General features: G+C 33.5%; 1 protein-coding gene and 2 pseudogenes across 1 annotated transcript; all 3 read left to right on the top strand.

The window, feature by feature from the left end:
* The first annotated feature begins 3886 nt into the window (after nucleotides 1-3886).
* LOC114632339 lies at nucleotides 3887-4846 on the top strand (annotated as a pseudogene).
* Nucleotides 4847-13597: 8751 nt separating this feature from the next.
* On the top strand, nucleotides 13598-14579 carry LOC114632326 (taste receptor type 2 member 117-like). The gene has a single exon (XM_028780862.1). The coding sequence runs from the start codon at nucleotides 13598-13600 to the stop codon at nucleotides 14555-14557; it is 960 nt and encodes a 319-aa protein (XP_028636695.1). The 3' UTR covers nucleotides 14558-14579.
* A 564-nt stretch (nucleotides 14580-15143) lies between these two features.
* LOC114632322 lies at nucleotides 15144-16386 on the top strand (annotated as a pseudogene).
* The last annotated feature ends 3181 nt before the right edge of the window (nucleotides 16387-19567 follow it).

Here is a 19567-nt window from a genome sequence, read left to right as displayed (position 1 = left end):
TCTGCCAATTGACACAGGATTTACTCAGGTATTCTTACACTAGGCTCAACAGACTAAGTAAAAGGAATTATTCATGTTGTAATTCCAAATCATACCACTCAAACAGAGTGGATAAAATGAGTATGAGAATAGATAGAAGAGACAGGATTTAGAGAGAGAGAGAGAGAGAGAGAGAGAGAGAGAGAGAGAGAGAGAACATACATCATGAGCTCTCTCTTCTGAAATATTTATTATTTATGGCTTTAAAACAACCACTTCCCCCAACAGGGTAGCTTTAAGCAACAAGATGAGGAAACTTTAATTTAATTACAACTGCAACTATTTGGTTTTTACACTTATAAACTTAAAATCTCCCTGTGATTTCTTTGAGGAAATACTGGAAGCTAATGAACTTTGAAATTTACTTGGGCATTGTCAAAACTCAGATTTTTACTGGGATTTGGCCAGAAATACTATGGCTTGTAATATAGCCCATTCCTTGTAAAGGGTTTGAATAGAGTAATGATCTAATGTAGGGAAACTAATGTTTAGATAAATTTGATGATTTGAGACCTTTCTGCCTACAGGCAGCAAAACAAGCACTGCTGGTAGTGACATTCCTATGCCATGGTTCTAGTCTCTTTATTAGATGTGAATTAAGTCAATCTGACACTCAAGGGCATGGCATGGCTTACACAGATAAATAGAAAGCAAGATGCAATATCATTCCAGATCCTCTACTACACTCACTAAGCGACAAAAACTGCCATTCAGATGTTGCCTTTCAGGTCTTTTTGGCATTATATATATAAATATTCTCCTGGATGTTGTCAACCAGAAGCTAAGAACAAAGAAACAGAGTGTATGCAGATTCTTGTTTGAAAGATGTTGCCTGTCATGCTCATGTAACTGAGATTTCCCTGTTTAATGTGATATTCTCTCATCATTTGGTTTCTAGTCACATGTTGAAGTTATTTTCCTTAAATATTTAAATAATCTCAAACACAAAGGACAGCACTGTGACTTACAGTGAGTTCAATAATGGCTTATAATTCCTAAAAGAGAACAAATTTGCCCCTATTCATGAATTTCATGTTTTTCTTTCCTCATCTTTCAAGGTTAATGTTTCACTTGATGATAATAATCTCCTTTACAAGCATGCAGAAGAAGCATATTATCTTGCATTTTACTGCTGAATTTCTTTTTGCACATCCATGTATAGTTTTCGGGTTTATCATATCACTTAGTAAAATTTTGAAACCCAGTCTTTAGATCACAGTGGAAAGACTAAAATTTTCAGGAGGATCGTGATCACCTGAGATTTGCCTAAGTAAACTGCTATCACTGAGTTACCATGTTTTAAAAATCTTTTATCAGTTTGTGAGATTTTCATGTATTTTAATACTTTTTACCCCATTCCTACTAGACTTTCCAGATCCAAACATTTTCATACCTGTATAACATTGTGTCATCATTTTTCCTTAAACCTACCAATTAATTCTATAGTATGTTGCCCATAAACTCGTGGAAGTAACCAACCACTTTCAGATTGGATTTAAATGCTGTGAGGTGAAAATACTTCTTTGGAGAAATGAACAAGCATCTACTCTCTAGTATTTCATACAGATAACAGATCAAAGTCCTAAAGTTTAACATGGCGACAAAATGAGTTTTATTGTGTTACTAATGGAAATATGTATGAAGGGTTCCTCATAGGAACATAAGTAACTCAAAAGACAGATGCATCTCTAAAATCTCACTCTATTGTGGGTCCTTAGAGCTGGAGACATGGAGCTAATTGCATTACCTGTAGGGCCCACAGCCCAAGTTGGAGGGTTTCCTTTCCAGATGTTCAGATTTCCTAAGCCTGCTGCAAATGACTCAGCTTAACAGAGACTCTTTAAGTATAATAAAATAAATATTGATTGAAATATATATATCAAATTATTATTATTGGCATATGTGTTTTGGCATAGAGAAATAAGTAAAATTGTAGTTGATTCTAATTTTTGTGAATATTTGAATTTTTTGTAGACAGTCAATTAAGTGGGCATAAATAAAAATTTAAATAATATATAATTAATTATAGATAAAACAGATATATTAACATTGTTGTTGGAACAGGTCAGAATACTTTGCTCTGAGGCACTTGAATTTAAAGACAGCTCTGGTATATTGACAGATAATTGACAAGCAGTAAAGTACATCATTTCCAATGTACTGTATTCTGGAGTTTGAAAGAAGTAGCTGACTTTACATTTTATTTTGTAGCTGAAATGTGAGAATTATACTGCATGTCATTCTTCTTTAGAAAGACTCTCTCCTCAGGATCTATTGTTGGTCAGGTGGTAACTATGATGATTCCAATTCAGATTGAAAGTTTTTTGAAGAGCAGGTGAACATAATTTTTGCTGTAAATCCAAGACCTGAGTCTTTTCTGAAATCCCATGAAGTCTCACTATCAGTACCCATTCCACTCAGCTCCACCCCTTGTCCTGTTTCTATTTGTTTCTCTTCATACTTGAGCTCATTTGCTACTTGGAAGGAGGCAATCCACAGGAACATCCTGCCTCTACACTGAAGGCATGAGGGATGTTTCATTCATAGATGCTTCCTTGATATGTGCCAAACCAGTTCCCAACATGCTATCTACATGAATGCATCTTACCACACAAATGATAAGTAATTCTGAGTCTTCAAATTGTTGGCCTTCATTGCTTAGTCTTCCTTCAAGAACTGAATGTACTATTATCAAAGATTCTAAATCACTTAATATTGTTCACTGCTATATCCACTATATTTTGCAACCTTCTAAACATAGTTCATTAAGCTGTGTATTGCTCTATAGATACTGAATTATTAGCGTATCAAATTGTTCACTCTTCATCTTTCCAGCATGTATGACATCCTTCATCTCCTTTGGTAACCATGAGTTACATTTACAATGACGACACTGGATGCAGTTGATTGGAGTTGGATACAGTCTGATGGTTTTTCTTACTAATGGAAGGAATAAAGGGTTGTCTTGCTTTGTGGATTAGCTAATCCGCTTCTTGACTGCTCACAGCACAAGAAGAGTTTTCCATCTTAAGTTCTGGGATAGAGAAGACCTATTACATCAGGTAACATGTAAAACATACCAAAAGCATGACCTGGTGAACTTGTACAGTACTAAGCATGATCTATATGCATAAAAATATTGACCAATGTGAACATATTATAGAAAGAATTTTAAAATATTTGAATCTCAATAAATATGTTTTTATGTGTGAGCCTTGTACATACATATTGATGTGTGAGAGATAATAAGGCAATATGATATTTTTCTTCCTTAATATTGGAAGATTAAAGATCCTCGTGATATTATTAAACGGATCAGAATGTGAGCATTAAGGACATCATATGGCAAAGTCTCTGAAATTTTCAGTATTTATAAAGACTTATAGCTTAAGAAGTCCTACATCAGTTAATATTTTGTTGTTTTCTTATATATTTGAGAATTTCTAAAAGTGTCTTGCACAGAACACAATCATAACATAATATTTAGACTGTACCAAATATACATAAGAGATAGAAATAACGTATATTCACTTTCATGCAAGGATGTCCATTTCCAACCTTTCCTTTATCATTGTCCAGAAAATACAACAGGAGCTGTGTGTGAGCAAAGAATTTCTGGTCTGGCACTCCTGAGCTGTGTGAAGAGACACACTTTCATGGAAAGTTATTTAGACTCTGTCACTGTCTAACCTGTATGTTTGTTCCTTTGTTTGTGTGTTGAGGAGAGTTAAGAAAAATCATGTTATAAAATTAAACTAAGAAATCATTAAATTCATCTAAACAGCATTTTAAAAAAATATATTTCAAATGGATACATGAATAAATATTTATAACTAATAATAATAAAATGCAATATCTTTGGAAGATAATATTCGTTATCTCCAAGAGAAAATTTCCAATCATCTTTTTCATGGAATTAGTAATTGGAGTTATAGGAAATGGTTTTGTGGCCCTGATATACTGTATGGACTGGGTTAAGAGAAAGAGAATGTCTTTAGTTAATCAAATCCTCACTGCTTTGGTAATCTCCAGAATATTTTGTCTCTGTTTATTATTTATAAGTTTAGTCATCTCCTTTATATCCCAATTTAACTACAACTTCAAGGATTATACATGTCATTAAAAATGTTTGGGTTATAGCCAACCATTTCAGCATCTGGCTTGCCACATGCCTCAGGGTCCTTTATTTTCTCAAGATATTCCATTTTTCTAACTCTCTTTTTCTTTATCTAAAGTGGAGAGTAGAAAAGGTAGTTTTATCACACTGCTAGTGTCGCTGGTCCTCTTGATTTTAAATATTACACTGCTGAATTTAGAAATTAATTTATGCATAAATGAACGTCAAAGAAACATATCTTGCAGCTTTGTTTCTTATTATCAAGCAAATTGTCACAGGCATATGATAAACCTTCACATTATTTTCCTTTCTGTCTCATTTATTTTGTCCCTGTCAACTTTTCGCCTGCTCATCTTCTTCTCCCTATGGACACATGACAAGAAGATGCAGCAGCACTTTCAGGGAAGCAGAGATGCCAGAACAATGGCCCACTTCAAAGCCTTGCAAACTGTGATTGCCTTTCTCCTGCTATATTCTATTTTTATCCTGTCTCTGTTATTACAAATTTGGAAATATGAATTAATGAAGAGAATTATTTTCACTGTATTTTGTCACGTTGTATATACAGCTTTTCCTTGATTCCATTCAAATATTCTAATGTTAAGTGACATGAAGCTGAGACAGGCCTGTCACTCTGTATTGTCGTGGCTGAAATTCAGGCCAAACTATGTAGAAACTTTAGATCTTTAAAACAGTATAGATTATGTTGTATACTATAGACAAAGATTAACTGATACAAATATCTATTGTGTTTTAATTTTTACATTTTAAATATCCATAGATTTAACTGTATGAATTTGATTTCTGTTTGCAATTATCACTGATTAAAGCAATTATTAAATTAGCTAGTCATATACAAGGTTATTTCTTAATGTATATATCAAACAGTACTGAATTGTTATCCACTAAAATATAAATACATCAACATTTTATAAATTTTCTATCAAATACAGAGATTTGACTCATGGACTGTACTGTGTTTTAATATCTATAAAAACTGGTGATAAAAGCAAATAATTGAAACCATATAATATAAAATGTGTGAATAAAACTTTATAGAAGAAATGTGTAGGATGATATAAATTATAAATGATGGAAACAAAGATAATTTATTAAATACAGATCTCAATTTAGAATTATTTTTGTCAATTCTTTGGAGCCATGAGTCCTCTGTGTTAGTTATGTATATTTTTTATTAGTTTTATTATCAACCATTCTAAAATAATTTCATGATTATTAAGATAATGTAATTTACATATATAGGTGCAAAGTATGTTAATCTTAATGCATTATTATAAGAAATGAAAGTTTATGATAGTTAAAATTATTAATTTAAAATATTATTTTTTGATTTATTTATTATTATGGATCCATAACATTTTGTGTAATATCTTATTGATAGTCCATATACAATTAAAAGCAGATCTTCCTATTTATAGTTGTTTCCAATATTTAATGTGCAATAAAATGTAAAATCCTATAAAATTAAATTAATTAATGAAATAATGTCAAATATTTCCACAATATGATATATATACCGTAGATCTTGGTGAGATGCCTAGTGTTTTATCCAGTTAAATATATAGTTTGATGTGATTCTGAATTTTATTACAGATTATAACTATTTGTTCAGTCATAACTTTATTATTAAAATTTTCTGGATCAAATTTATAATATAATATAATAATATAATATAATATAATATAATATAATATAATATAATATAATAAATTTTCCATACTCCCACATTTGTTGAAGGATGTACTCTGATATATTCTAAGTGAAACATTCAGCCCAGATAAAGCAATGACAAAGCAAAGAAATGATTTCATTCATGAACAGTTTATTGAGCCATTGAGTTTATTTGAGTTTCTTATGGGAGGATTGATATGGAGTTACTTACTTACAGGCATGTGGGCTTCTCAAGATAGCTGGATCTATCCCAGCAACAGTCAGCATTTGGGAAATGAGATAGCACAAAAAAAGCCTTCTCTTCCTGGTGGTTGTTGTTTCTTAAATAATTTTGGATAAAAGACTTGTGCCTTGTGCATTCTAGGAGAATAGCTAATATAGTAAATTCTTACTCTCCTGGTATTATGAGTTTCTCTCATTCTTCTCAGGGAGCAGGAGACTTCAGTCTAAAAAGAGACAGCAAGACAATATGTCTCCCAATATGCCACAGGATTTAGTCAGGTTTTCTTACACTGGGCTCAACAGACTGAATAAAAGTAGTTGTTCATGTTGTAATTCCACATCATTCCACTCAAACATAGTTTATAAAATGAGCATGAGGGCTGATAAAAGAGACAGAATTATGTCTGGACCTATAATATGACCAGCTAATACTAGCAGGTGATCTTCCTGAGATGATCTGCTTCAAGTTATTATATAATCTGTGACAAATTCATTCTTCTTAGACAAGGCCATAAGAGAATTCATTTTAGGAAATATTCCTGCTAGTAATATGCTTTTCCTATTATTATTAAGTGTATATGACAATCATTAAGTAATAGCCCACCACTTTGGAAGAGATCTCTGCAGATCCATGAAGATGTACTGTCTTGTAGTGAAGCTATATAGACAAAGAGATGACTTAAGTCTTAATGATGATCCTATATGAATTCCTACAATCATATCAGTGATTATTAAGCTCTTTTATAGTGGCACTGCTACTAGGTCCTTATCTGATAGTCAAAACTGTAGTGAGAACTCTGCAGTCTCCCAAGAGTAACCAGTTAATTGCTCTTAGATAGTAACCAGAATTTCTCCTATTCAGAGAACATTACAAGAGGTAGTAAAACACTTAACCAAAGTTGATAAAAATGGAACTAAGGATTTATTATAGGTGCTAGGACAGAAGATAAAATATTGACTGTTTTTATCTATACAACACTTCACTACTAACTTAGTTATGGTATTAAACCTTCAGTGAACCTGTGGACCACTGACAGATGATGGATGTTTAGCCAGATAATTACTCCTAATGGATATGTATGTGAACTTGCTCTGTTGTAAACTTTAATTTCAATTTATGATTTGATTTTTTCTGTGAACCTGTGAACTGTTTAACATGTAGTCATGTGTTCTGAAACATGTATAAGTACTGAAGACAAAGAGATGAGAAAGGAGAAGAAAAGAAGTTTTTTGCCTTTGCCTGCTTAGAGAAGAACGTTTTATCTTTCCCTACTTAGAAGAATGTTTCCCTTTTTCTCTCTTAGGACCTTACTGCTTTTCCCTTTAGATAGCTTTCATAGGAAACTTTTTACAACATACTAGTAAACACCATAATCTCTTCTCTATGTGTCCTTTTTTCTTTCTGAGCCTTTTGACTAGTGAGCTCAAAGTTCGAGCTGTGCAGTTCCTGCTGAAATAGAACAAAGGTGAGATTGCCTAATCCTTTGCTGTTAGTCTACAGGTGTTAATTGCTTAAACCAGCAAGCTTTTACCCTCAGAAAGAGCAGGAAAAGTTTTTTGGATATATTTTATTCTATTTTTTTTAAAGAAATATCAGCATTTCTGTTCAGTTAGAGAATTAGAATGTCCTGAATCCTTCAGACTTTAAACTGTCACCAGATTCCTAGTCTGTGCCCTCTACCTTAACCAGGCCACGAGGCTTCCCACAGGATGACAGGATTAAGGAAGGAAACAGAGGGAGAGAGAGAGAGAGAGAGAGAGAGAGAGAGAGAGAGAGAGAGAGAGAGGCAGAGAGACAGAGATAGACACAGAGACAGAGGAGACACAGAGACAGAGGAGACACAGAGACTGAGAGACACAGAGACACACAGAATGAATGAATCAGAAATCCTCCAAACTGTCCACATTTAGTAAACATTATTTTGAAAGAACAAAAATTCACTTTTAACATTTCAAAAATTTGCTTGAAATGATCACTTTTTTGTTCTCTTTCGTTTTTCTTTGTATTTATGAACACTTGTTCTCCTTAACTATATTTTATCTATAACACTAATACCCACTACCAAAGTATCAGAGTATACAATGAATTTTGAAGAATGAAGAGTCTTTTAAAACTAGATTTTCAAATAGTTACCAATTCAGTTATTTAAATGTTCTATAATATCATCTCTGCATCGTGGAATGATAAAATGAGCTAAAATCTAAGGCGAGGATGGAGAACTTGAATCCTTCTCAAATCTGTATCTAGAACTATGACTTGTATTTGTGGAGTAAAAATTAAAACAACTCAGCAGAGACCACCAACAACTTGGCAAGGACCGCCGGACGGCTTGCTCAGCTTGCTGAGAATAGCCATAATAAAAATATCCAGGGGCAGAGTGACCAAAAAATGTAGAAACAACCAAGGACATATCTTGACCAGTCTAAACATGCCCAAGTGAGTAATGGGCCACCTGGTGTTTATCCTAGAAGGTCTGAGGATTCATGGTCAAAAATAGTGGGTCATCCAGCCTGTCAAAATGGTTGCTTATGCAAATTGCTGATGTTTGAAATATCCAATCATATGTAACCTTGCCAGAATTTCCCACTTTTCCTTTTCCCCTTGTGCCTCCCCCTATAAAAGTTCTAAACTTCCTGGGGTCTTCATCGATTCTCTCTCCCCTGTGTGGGATGAGTTTTGATCCGAGGGCCCTCGTTAGTAACCTGCCTTTTGCCATTTGCATCAAGTCAGTCTCTCGTGTCTCCTTGGGTGCGAGCTGATCGGGACTAGAGTTGGCGGTCCTCTTTGGGGGTCCTTACAGTATAATTGGTTTAAAACAGAGAATATACAGAAACAGAACTGATTCAAGGATGTTTTTCTTTCCCAGCTATCGGACCTCTCAGTACAGGATAACTTAATTCAAAAGACAGTAAATCATTACTGCTTGTAGTTATTACTGCAAAGCTAGTATGATTTGAATAGATTTGCAATGTAAATAAAGTAGATACATAACATAAGAGAGATCATTTCTTTGTTATATGAGAAGCAAGTTTTTATTTTGATGTTGCTGTTGTTCTTGTTTTTGTTGTTATTTTGCCAGGGTTTCTCAGTATCTCCTTGGCTTTCTTAGAAGTCACTGTATAAGACGCTGGAGTTAAAGGTCTGTGCCACCACTGCTCCATGGTTCTACAGATTTATTGTTTGTTTGTTTTTTAACTAGAGGATAAAGGGAGCTGAAAGAGCAGACTAGTTCAGCCAATTTCAGGCAGCCGGTTTTATCTCTGATTTTACATAGCTACATGGGGATATTTTACCCTCTTGTCCTGTGCTCATGAGAATTACTGAAGTGGCTTTTTCTTAAGTCAGCTGTCCAAAGTTTGTTTTGACTTCCTTAGAACAACAAAGTCATCGAGATCCACTGTAAGAATTATATATAAGGTTGCCCTCTAGCCTGTGGGGATGAGTTTACCTATATTCTTTTCTTACTAAACATGTTTCTGGCATTGTTCAAATGCAGAGCCTCTTGTAGAAAGCATCAAGGCCATTACTAAAATAATACATAAAGTTTATAAAATAAAAAGGATTTGTTTTGTTTCTATTATTTTTGTATTATTTAATATTTATTGATAAGGATACATCATGAGCTCTCTCTTCTGAAGTATTTATTATTTATGTCTTTAAAACAAACCACTTCCCACAGCGTAGCTTTAAGTAACAAGATTTGTGTAAAGCTTAATTAGATAAAACTACATATATATATATGATTGAAATCTCCTTGTGATTACTTTGTGGCAAATGTGGAAGCTAACCAACATTGAAGTTCACTTGCTCAATGTCAGGCTTGAGATCTTCATTAGGTTTTAGCAAGAGAACCTATGCCTTGTCACATAGCATATCCCTCTTCAAAGGGTCTCAGTAGAAAACTGATCATATTTAGAGAAACAGAAATTTATATAAATTCAAGATATTACCACCTAGAGGAAGCTAATAAAATGAGCAAGCACAGCAAGGAGTGATATCCCTATGCAATAGTTCTATTCTCTTTATTAGATGTGAACTAAGTCAAGCTCACACTCAAGGGCATGGCATAGCCTACGCAAATGAATGGAAAACTAGAGGCAATCTCATTCCCAATCCTCTACTACACCCACCGAGTGAGAAAAATTACCATTCAGATGTTGACGTTCAGGTCTATTATGGCATTATATATGAAATTATGCCCTGGATTTTGTCAAATAGATTCTAAGAAACAAAGAAACAGAGTGCATGAGGTTCTTGTTTGAAAGATGTTACCTATCATGCTCATGTAACTGAGTTCCACTCTCTAACATGAAATTCTATCACTGTTTGGTTACTAGTAGTGTTAAAGTTCTTTTCCTTATTTATTGGACTAACCACAAACAAAAAAGGACAGCACCGTGACATACAGTGATTTCAATTCAGGCTTATTATACCTCAAAGAGAACAAACTTGCCCCTATTCAGGTATTCCATGATTTGCTTTCTTCATCTTCCAAGGTTAAGGTTTCACTCGAAGCTAATAATCTCATTTACTAGCATGCAGAAGAAGAATATTATCTTTAATTTTACTGGTGCATTTCTTTTTGCAAACCCATGCATAGTTTTTGGGTTTATCATGTCAGCTAGTAAAATTTGGAAACCCAGTACCTAGATTACAATAGAAAGATTAAAATTTTGGGGAGGATCGTGATCATCTGAGATGTGTCTATGTAAACTGCTATCACTGATGTACCATGTTTTAAAATTATTTTATTAGTTTTGAGATTTTCATATTCTATATTTTGATAAATTGTACCCCTCTACCTCAAGTCTTCCCAGATCCACCCATTTTCATATCTATAAAACCTTGTGTCAATATTTTTCCTTAATCCTAACAATTCTTTAGTATGTTGCCATGAATTTTTGGGAATAAACAACCAATATTAGATTGGATTTAAATACTGTGATGTGAAAATACTCTTTTAGAGAAGTGAACAAGTACCTGCTTTCTCCTATTTGGAACTGATTACATATCAAATTGCAAAAGTTTAACTTGGGGTCCTAATGAGTTTTATTGGTGTTACTAATGGAAATATGTGTGAAGGGTTCTTCATAGGAACATAAGTAACTCAAAAGACAGAATCATAACTAAAATCTCACCCTAGCATGGGTCCTTATACCTGGGACTTTGAGTGCCTGCAGGGCCTACAACTCAACAAGTTGAAGGGTTTTCTTTCCAGGTGATTCGGTTATCCTAACCCTGTTTCAATGCGCTTAGCTTATCAGAGACCCTTTTAATTTCATGAAATAAATATTGATTAATATATATATACATCAAATTATTACTGGAATATTATTTTGGCATGGAAAATAAAATCAAAGTTGATTATACTTTCGGTGAATATTTGAATTTTTTGTAATCATTTGATCAAGTGGTCAAGAATAAAAATTAAAATAATATACAATTAATTATAAATCAAACAGATATATTAACACTGGCTTTTGAATAGGTGAGGGTACTTTACTCTGAGACACTCACATTTAAACAAAGTTCTCCTTGGTCCAGTGAAGTCTGGAGGTCCCAATGTGAGGGAAATTGCAAGTGGGGAGGTGGGAGTGGGAGGGTGAGTGGGGGCCTATCCTCATAGAAGCAGGAGGAGAGGTGATAGAATTGTCTGTCCCTGGGTCAGGGGGTGAATGAGGATAGGGGATTATATCTGAAATGTAAATAAAATATCCAATAAAATAATTTAAAAAGAAGAAAAACTTCTGGCATAGTGACAGATAACTGAGAAACAGTAGAGTGTATCATTTCCATTGCACTGTATTCTAGATTTTGAATTCAAGTGGACTTTTAATTTTATCGTGTAGATGAAATGTTGAATAATCCTGTGTGCCATTCTCAGCTTCTCTAGAAAGACTCTGTCCCCAGGATCTGCTGTTGTTCAGGAGGAAACTACAATGATTCCAAGTCAGAATTAAAGTTATCAGGAAGTGCTCTGTGCATGTGAGTATAATTCTTGCCTGAAATCCAAGTCCTGAGGCTTTCCTGAAAGCCCATGAAGACTCACTATAAGTTCCTTTTCCACTAAGCTCCACCCCTTGTCCTGTTTCAATTGTTTCTCTTCATACTTGAGATCATTTTGCTACCTGGAAGGAAGCAAGCGACAAGGAACATCATGCCTCCACACTGGAGGTATGTTTATTGTTCTATACATAAAGTTTCCTTGATATGTGCCATAGCAGCCCATTGTCAACATGTTAGCTACATGAATAGCTCTTACCACACAAATGATGGATGATTTTGTATCTTCAAATTGTTTACTTTCTTTGCTCATTATTCCTTCAGGGACTGAAAGTACTATTATCAAAAATTCTAAATCACTTCATGTCATTTGTTGCCAACTACACTTCATTTGGCAACCATTCCTAAATTTAGTTCATTAAGTCCTGTATCGCTCTTTATATACTGAATTATCAGTGTATCAAATATCTCATTCTTCGTCTTTCCTAGAATATATGACACCTTTCATCACTTTTGGTGACAATGAATTACATTTACAATGAAGACACTGGATGCAGTTGATTGGAGTCCAGTACAGTCAGATGGTGTATCTTGCTAAGAAGAAGCTGTTCTAACAATCAAAGGAGACAGCAGGAATAAAGAGGTGTCTTGCTTTGTGGATTAGCTAATCCTCATCTTGACTGGTCACAGCACAGAAGTTTTCCATCTTAAACTCATGGAAAGCGAAGACTTAATGCACCAGGTAACATGTAAAGCATAACAAAAGTATGAACTGACAAACTTATACAATACTAAGCGTGATCTAAATGTACAATAAATATTGACCAATACGGATGCATTATAGAAAAATTTTAAAATATTTTGAATCTCAATAAATATGTACGTATATGTGAGCATTGTATGTATGAATTCATGCAAGTGACATAAGAAGGCAACCTTATATTTACTACTTAAAATTGAAACTATAAAGGCCCTCATGACATTGTGAAACATCATGACATGAGAGTTAAGGACCTCATATGACAAAGTCTCTGAAATTTCCTGTACTTATAAAGCTTTTTCCTAAGAAAAAATAATATTTGTTAATATTTTGTTGTTTATTTTATATATTTAAGAATTTCTAAAAGTGGTTTGCCCAGTACACAGTCATAACAAAATACATACATTGATGCAAATATAGGAAATTTATGAAAATAACATGTTTAATTTTTCATGCAAGCATGTGAGTTTCCTACCTTTCTTTTATCATTGTCTAGAAAATACAAGAGCTGTGTGTGAGCAAAGAAGTTCTGGTCTTGCACTCCTGAACTATGTGAGGAGACACACTTTCATGGAAAGAGATTCAGGCTCCATCACTATGACACTCATATGTTTCCTCATCTGTTAATGTGTAGGAAAGAGTTTAGAAAAAAAAACAAGTTATAAGAATCAACTCAGAAATTGTAAAAAATTGTTTAAATAGCAACTTTAAAAATTGTATTTCAAATGGATTTGTGAGCAAATCTGTATAACCAATATATAAAATGCAGCATCTTTTGAAAACAATATTTGTTTTTTCCAAGAGTATACTTGCAATCATTTTATTCATGGAATTAATAATTGGAATTATAGGAAATGGGTTCATGGCCTTGGTGCACTGTATGGACTGGGTTAAGAGAAAGAAAATGTCATTAGTTAATCAAATCCTCATTGCTTTGGCAATGTCCAGAATATCTCATCTCTGTTTATTGTTTATAAACTTAGTCATCTTTTTTTCATATTCAGGTTTAACTACAACTTCAAGGATAATACAAGTCATTAGGAATATTTGGTTTATAGCCAACCATTTTAGCATCTGGCTTGCTACATGCCTCAGTGTACTTTATTTTCTCAAGATATCCAATTTTTCTAACTCTCTTTTTCTTTATCTAAAGCGGAGAGTTGAAAAGGTAGTTTTAGTCACTCTGCTAGTATCGCTGGTCCTCTTGATTTTAAATGTTACACTAATGAACTTAGAAATTAACATATGTATAAATGAATATCAAAGAAACAAATCTTGCAGCTTTAGTTCTCATTATTATCAAAAATGTCATAAGCACGTGTTAAAAATTCACATTATTTTCCTGTCTGTCCCCTTTGTTTTGTCCCTATCAACTTTACTCCTGCTCATCTCCTCCCTGTGGACACATCACAAGAATATGAAGCAGCATGTTCAGGGAAGCAGAGATGCCAGAACCATGGCCCACTTCAAAGCCTTGCAAAGTGTGATTGTATTTTTCCTACTATACTCTGTTTTAATTCTGTCTGTCTTAATGCAAATTTGGAACCATGAATTACTGAAGAAAAATATTTTCATTATATTTTGTCATGTTGTATATATAGCTTTTCCTTCATTCCATTCATGTGTCTTGATTCTGGGAGACATGAAACTGAGACAGGCCTGTCTCTCTGTATTGTGGTGCCTGAAATTCAGGCCAAACTATGTAGAAACTTTAGATCTCTAAAACACTATAGATTATGTTGTATATTCTAAATGAAGGTTAACCAATACAAAGTCTTTTATATTTTTTATTTTTACATTTTAAATATTCTTTGACTTTGACTGCATTAATTTGATTTTTGTTTGCAATTATCACTGATTAAAGCTATTACTAATTTAGCTGTTATGTACAAGGTTATTTCATAATATACATATCAAAAATGACCTCACTGTTACCCACTAAGACAGAAATATATCAAAATTTGACAAATTTTCTATAAAGCAACAATCACAAAGATTTTGATTTATGGACTATACTATGTTATAATATTCATAAAAACTGTAATAAAAGCAAATAATTGAAATCATATAATATAAAATGTGTGACTAAAACTTTGTAGAAGAAATGTGTGGTATAATATAGAATTGTAAATGAGTGGGAATAAAGGTAGTTTACTAAGTACAGATCTCAATTTGAAATTATTTTTGCCAATTCTTTGGAGCCATGAGTTTCCTGTGTTTGAGTTATGTATGTGTTTTATTAGTTTCATTATCAACCATTCTAAAATACTCTCATAGAGTTCCAATTGGGTCACATTAGGAGCTTCAAGATGGTGGCGGCAGACACCTGCGGCGCGAGTACCCTCAGCTCCAGGTCTGTGGCTTCCGAAGCGGGCCAGAGCAGCACCTCTAGCTTCCAGAGGAGGGGCAAGGCCTCTGGGGGCCCCAAAGGGGGCCCTCGGCTGCTTTCCATTGAATGGACAACTGCTGGTGTCAACCGGGCTCCCAGCCCTGGACCAGCTCTTAGGTGGAGGATTAGCTGTTGGAACACTTCTTCTGATTGAAGAGGATAAATATAACACCTATTCGCCTTTGCTCTTCAAGTATTTCCTGGCAGAAGAATGGACATACTCTGTTGATTGCATCCGCCAAAGAAAGTCCCACCAACATTTTACAGGAACTCCCTGCACCACTACTTGATGATAATGGTAAAAAGGAGCTTGAGGATGTACATAGTGGTAAAACCCCAGAGCCTGATGTTAACACGAAGATAGCCTGGCGGTACAAGTTACAACCCAAGATGGAGGTTGGACCGGTCTCATCGTCACGAATTGGTCGCTATTATGATGTATCAAAAAGGATTCCTCAGAAGCTACTAGAGAGTTCAAAATGGCATGGATTCTTCCTTCCAGAACACGTACCTCCAGGTCTTAAAGAAGAATCCTGTTTTTTGTCTTGTGGCTACATGAGGCTGCTTCAGTTTATTCAGAACAGCATTTATACTGAAGGATTTGATGGAGCTAATCCCCAGGAAAAACATTTCTTAAAAACATTTTAAGAATAGGAATTCAGAACCTTGGCTCACCATTGTGGGCAGATGGCATTTGCTGTAAAGAAAATTGTGACAACAGTCACAGGCTTACCAAGTTCCTCTACATTCTCCGTGGCCTTCTAAGATCCTTACTGTCAGCCTGCATTATCACGATGCCAGCACATCTTGTCCAGAATAAATCAATTACTACTCGTGTGAGAAATGTGTCAGATAAAGTAGTTGGTCTGGAAAATTTTATTGGTTCAGAGAAACAGACCAACCTATTGTATAAGGATTATCATGGTTTGATCCATATACGGAAGATTTCTCGGCTTAATAACTTGACTTGTGATGAATCGGATGTCAAAGACTTAGCTTTTAAGTTAAAAAGGAAGCTGTTCACCATTGAGCGACTGCATTTGCTTCCAGACTTGTCAGACACAATGGGCCGTTCAAGCAAACAGGATTTGGCAGCATCCGCCAAACTGCTGGGCGCAGGCTCTAGCATGATGGCCGGAGGCAAGAAGCACCTGGACTTCTAGAATCCCTCCTTAGTCATGGCATGCGAAGTTATCTGACACTCTGATTACAATTGCTAGTAGCTTATGTAAATATTTGTCTTAATGATCTGACCCTCCAGTCTTTGAGAAACACAGGGTTAAAAGGGGAGCCACCATTCTTCAGTTTGGGTTGTTTCATTATTTGTTTTTCTACTAACTTTTGTATAAACATAATATGGCAAAAATACTGTCATTTGACATTTAGCTGCTCTTGTGTTTTTTTAATACTAATTAATTTTTAAATAAACACTAAAACTTACCTAAAAAAAACTCTCATCATTATTAAGACAATGTAATTTATATTTGTATATGCAATGCATGTTAATTTAAGCAACAAAGTACAATCTATTATATTTTAAGACATAATTATAAGAAGTAAAAGTTTATGATACTTTTAATATATTAATTTGAAATATTATTTTAATTGATTTTCAATAATATCTTGTGAAATCACTTACTGTATTAGTTTCATTATCAACCATTCTAAAATCCTTTAATAATTATTAAGACAATGTAATTTATATTCCTATGTGCAGTGTATGTTAATTTAAGCAAGAAAGTATAATCTATTTAATTTAAGGGGCAATTATAACAAATAAAAGTTTATGATACTTTTAATATATTAATTTGAAATATTATTTTTGATTGAGTTCCATAATATCATTTGTAATCTCTTATATGCTGACATAAATACAATCAAAAGAAGTTCTTCTTATATGTACTTTTTCCTAATATTTACTGTACATTAAAATTTAAAACCTATAAAATTGAATTAATTCATGAAATAAGGTGAAATAATTGTACAATATGATACATAGACAGTAGAAGTTGGTGAAATACTCAGTGTTTTATGGAGTGAAATCTTTAATATAATATGATTCTCTATTTTATGGAGACGAATTCTTTGCTCAGTCTTAATTTTATTATTAAAACTGTCTGCATCAAATTATAATATACATTTTCATAGTCTGACAAAATAAACACTTTCATTAAACAATATTCATAGTTAATATCTATCCATTGTACCATCTGACCATATTTTAATGAGAAACAGAACCTCTGTAATGAAGAAACTTAACATCTCTTACAAGAAGTTCCAAGGAGAGTTATATTCTTCTATTTGGCATGTTTTCTTTCATAAGATTTTGTATTAATATCCTAAAATTTTAAGGCTTCTTATCCAGGTTTACAACTTAAGGAATAATATTATTCCCACACAAATCACACAAAACATACTAATAAAATTTTGTTTGGTCAAGTAAACAGAGTAAGAGTCTTGAAAATTCTTTAGTATCTATCAGATGTGACAGCACATGCCTGTATCCCAACCCTTGAAAAGCAGAGATAATGAGAAACTACATTTCAAGGCCAGCTTTGCTGGACAGTGACCTCCATTTCACTTAAGGATACTTAGAAAGAACAAGCATAAACCTAAACAATAATAAGTATGTAACAGTAATTATTTCTGTATGATATCTTCAATTAATGTCTGTATCCTTATTTAAAATTTTAGATTAATGCTCAACAATAAGTGAAACTTCTGACAATATGAAGGTGAAACGGAATTATAAAGTATAATTTATAAGATTATTTTATTGAGCTATAAGATTCTATATGATTCTTACTTTCATATGTTATAACGTGTCTATTTCCTGACACCAGTAAACATAATGGCATGAGGGAATTACAGACAGAGTTCAGGATCAGACTCTCCATTCTGTGATAAAATTATCTTCTTGGCTTTCTAAAATATGTTAAAAGATCTTTACAAATTGTAACTTGTAGAGATCTTTTAAGTAGAGGAATATTTCATGGCATCCAGAAATTATAGGAAGTAACTCTAGTGGAGATTGTTCTGTTAGAGCAAATTAAAATTTACTACAAATTAAATAGAATACATATTTTAACATATAATGTATGTTTTCCCTTTACCTCATTTAGTAGTTTATCATGGATTAGTGGTGATCATTTTTATACTCTAGACAATAAAATAAAAAAATGATAAAAGAATAATTATGTAATGAATGGAAGAATTTTAATTGTCAAAGAATATTGAATTTACATAAAGATGTGAATATGAAGGTGAACAAAATTTTGCACTTCTGTCAGAAGCCATAATGGGACAAGCTAATAATTAGCAGGTAATCATCCTGAAATGGCTTGCTTTGGATTATTATATAATCTGTGATATGTGATTATTTATTTAGCAAGGCTGTAAGAGACTCATTTCAGGAAAGATTCCTGCAATTAATATGCTTTTCCTATTATTATTATTATCATCATTATTATTATTATTAAACATATGTAACAATCACTAAGCAATAGCACAACCCTTTAGAACAGACCTCTGCAGAGCCACGAAGATGTACTGTCTTGTAGTGATGCTATATAGACAAATAAATGACTTCCTAAGTCTTTATGATGATCCTATAAGAATTCCTAAAATTATTATCAATGATTATTAAGCTCTTTTATAATGGGACTGCTATTAGGTCCCTTTCTGATAGTGAAAACTACAATGAGAACTCTTGCCAGTCTTCCAAATGTCATCAGCTAATTGTTCTTAGATAGTAACCAGACTTTCTCCTAAGCAGAGCACATTCCAAGAGGTCATAAAACAAGTAACCAAAGGTCACTAAAAGGGAACTCACGATTTATGATAGGTACTAGGACAGAAGAGAAAATATTTCCTGGGTTGATCTATACAAAACTTCACTAATTGCTTAGTTATAGTTTTAAACCTTCAGTGAACCCGTGGAGCTAGACAGGTGATGGATGTTAAGCCAGATTATTATTCCTAATTGATGTGCATGTAAACATTCTCTGTTGTAAACATCTATTTCAATTTATGGTTTGATTTTTGGTGTGAACTTGTGTTGAACTTTGTAACATGTGACCATGTACTCTGCAAGATGCATAAGTACTGAAGAGAAAGGCAAAGAGAGTAGTCATAGTAGTAGTTGTAGTTAGTCATTTTTCCCTCCTTTCCTTTTCCCCGCCTAGATTTCTTTCCCTGAGAACTTTTCTCTTATTACAATTTTTTCCTTTTCTCCACTCAGGACCTTTCCACTTTTCCCTTAGATAGCTTTCATAGGAAACTTTTTACACTTAGAAATAAACTCTATAATAACTGCTCTAAGAGTTTTTTCTTCCTGAGACCTAA

The sequence above is a fragment of the Grammomys surdaster genome, unplaced genomic scaffold (assembly GCF_004785775.1).
Source record: "Grammomys surdaster isolate TR1022 unplaced genomic scaffold, NIH_TR_1.0 373, whole genome shotgun sequence".
Taxonomy (NCBI): Eukaryota; Metazoa; Chordata; class Mammalia; order Rodentia; family Muridae; genus Grammomys; species Grammomys surdaster.
Note: the sequence above shows the minus strand (reverse complement) of the source record. Positions and strands in the feature narration are given on the sequence as shown.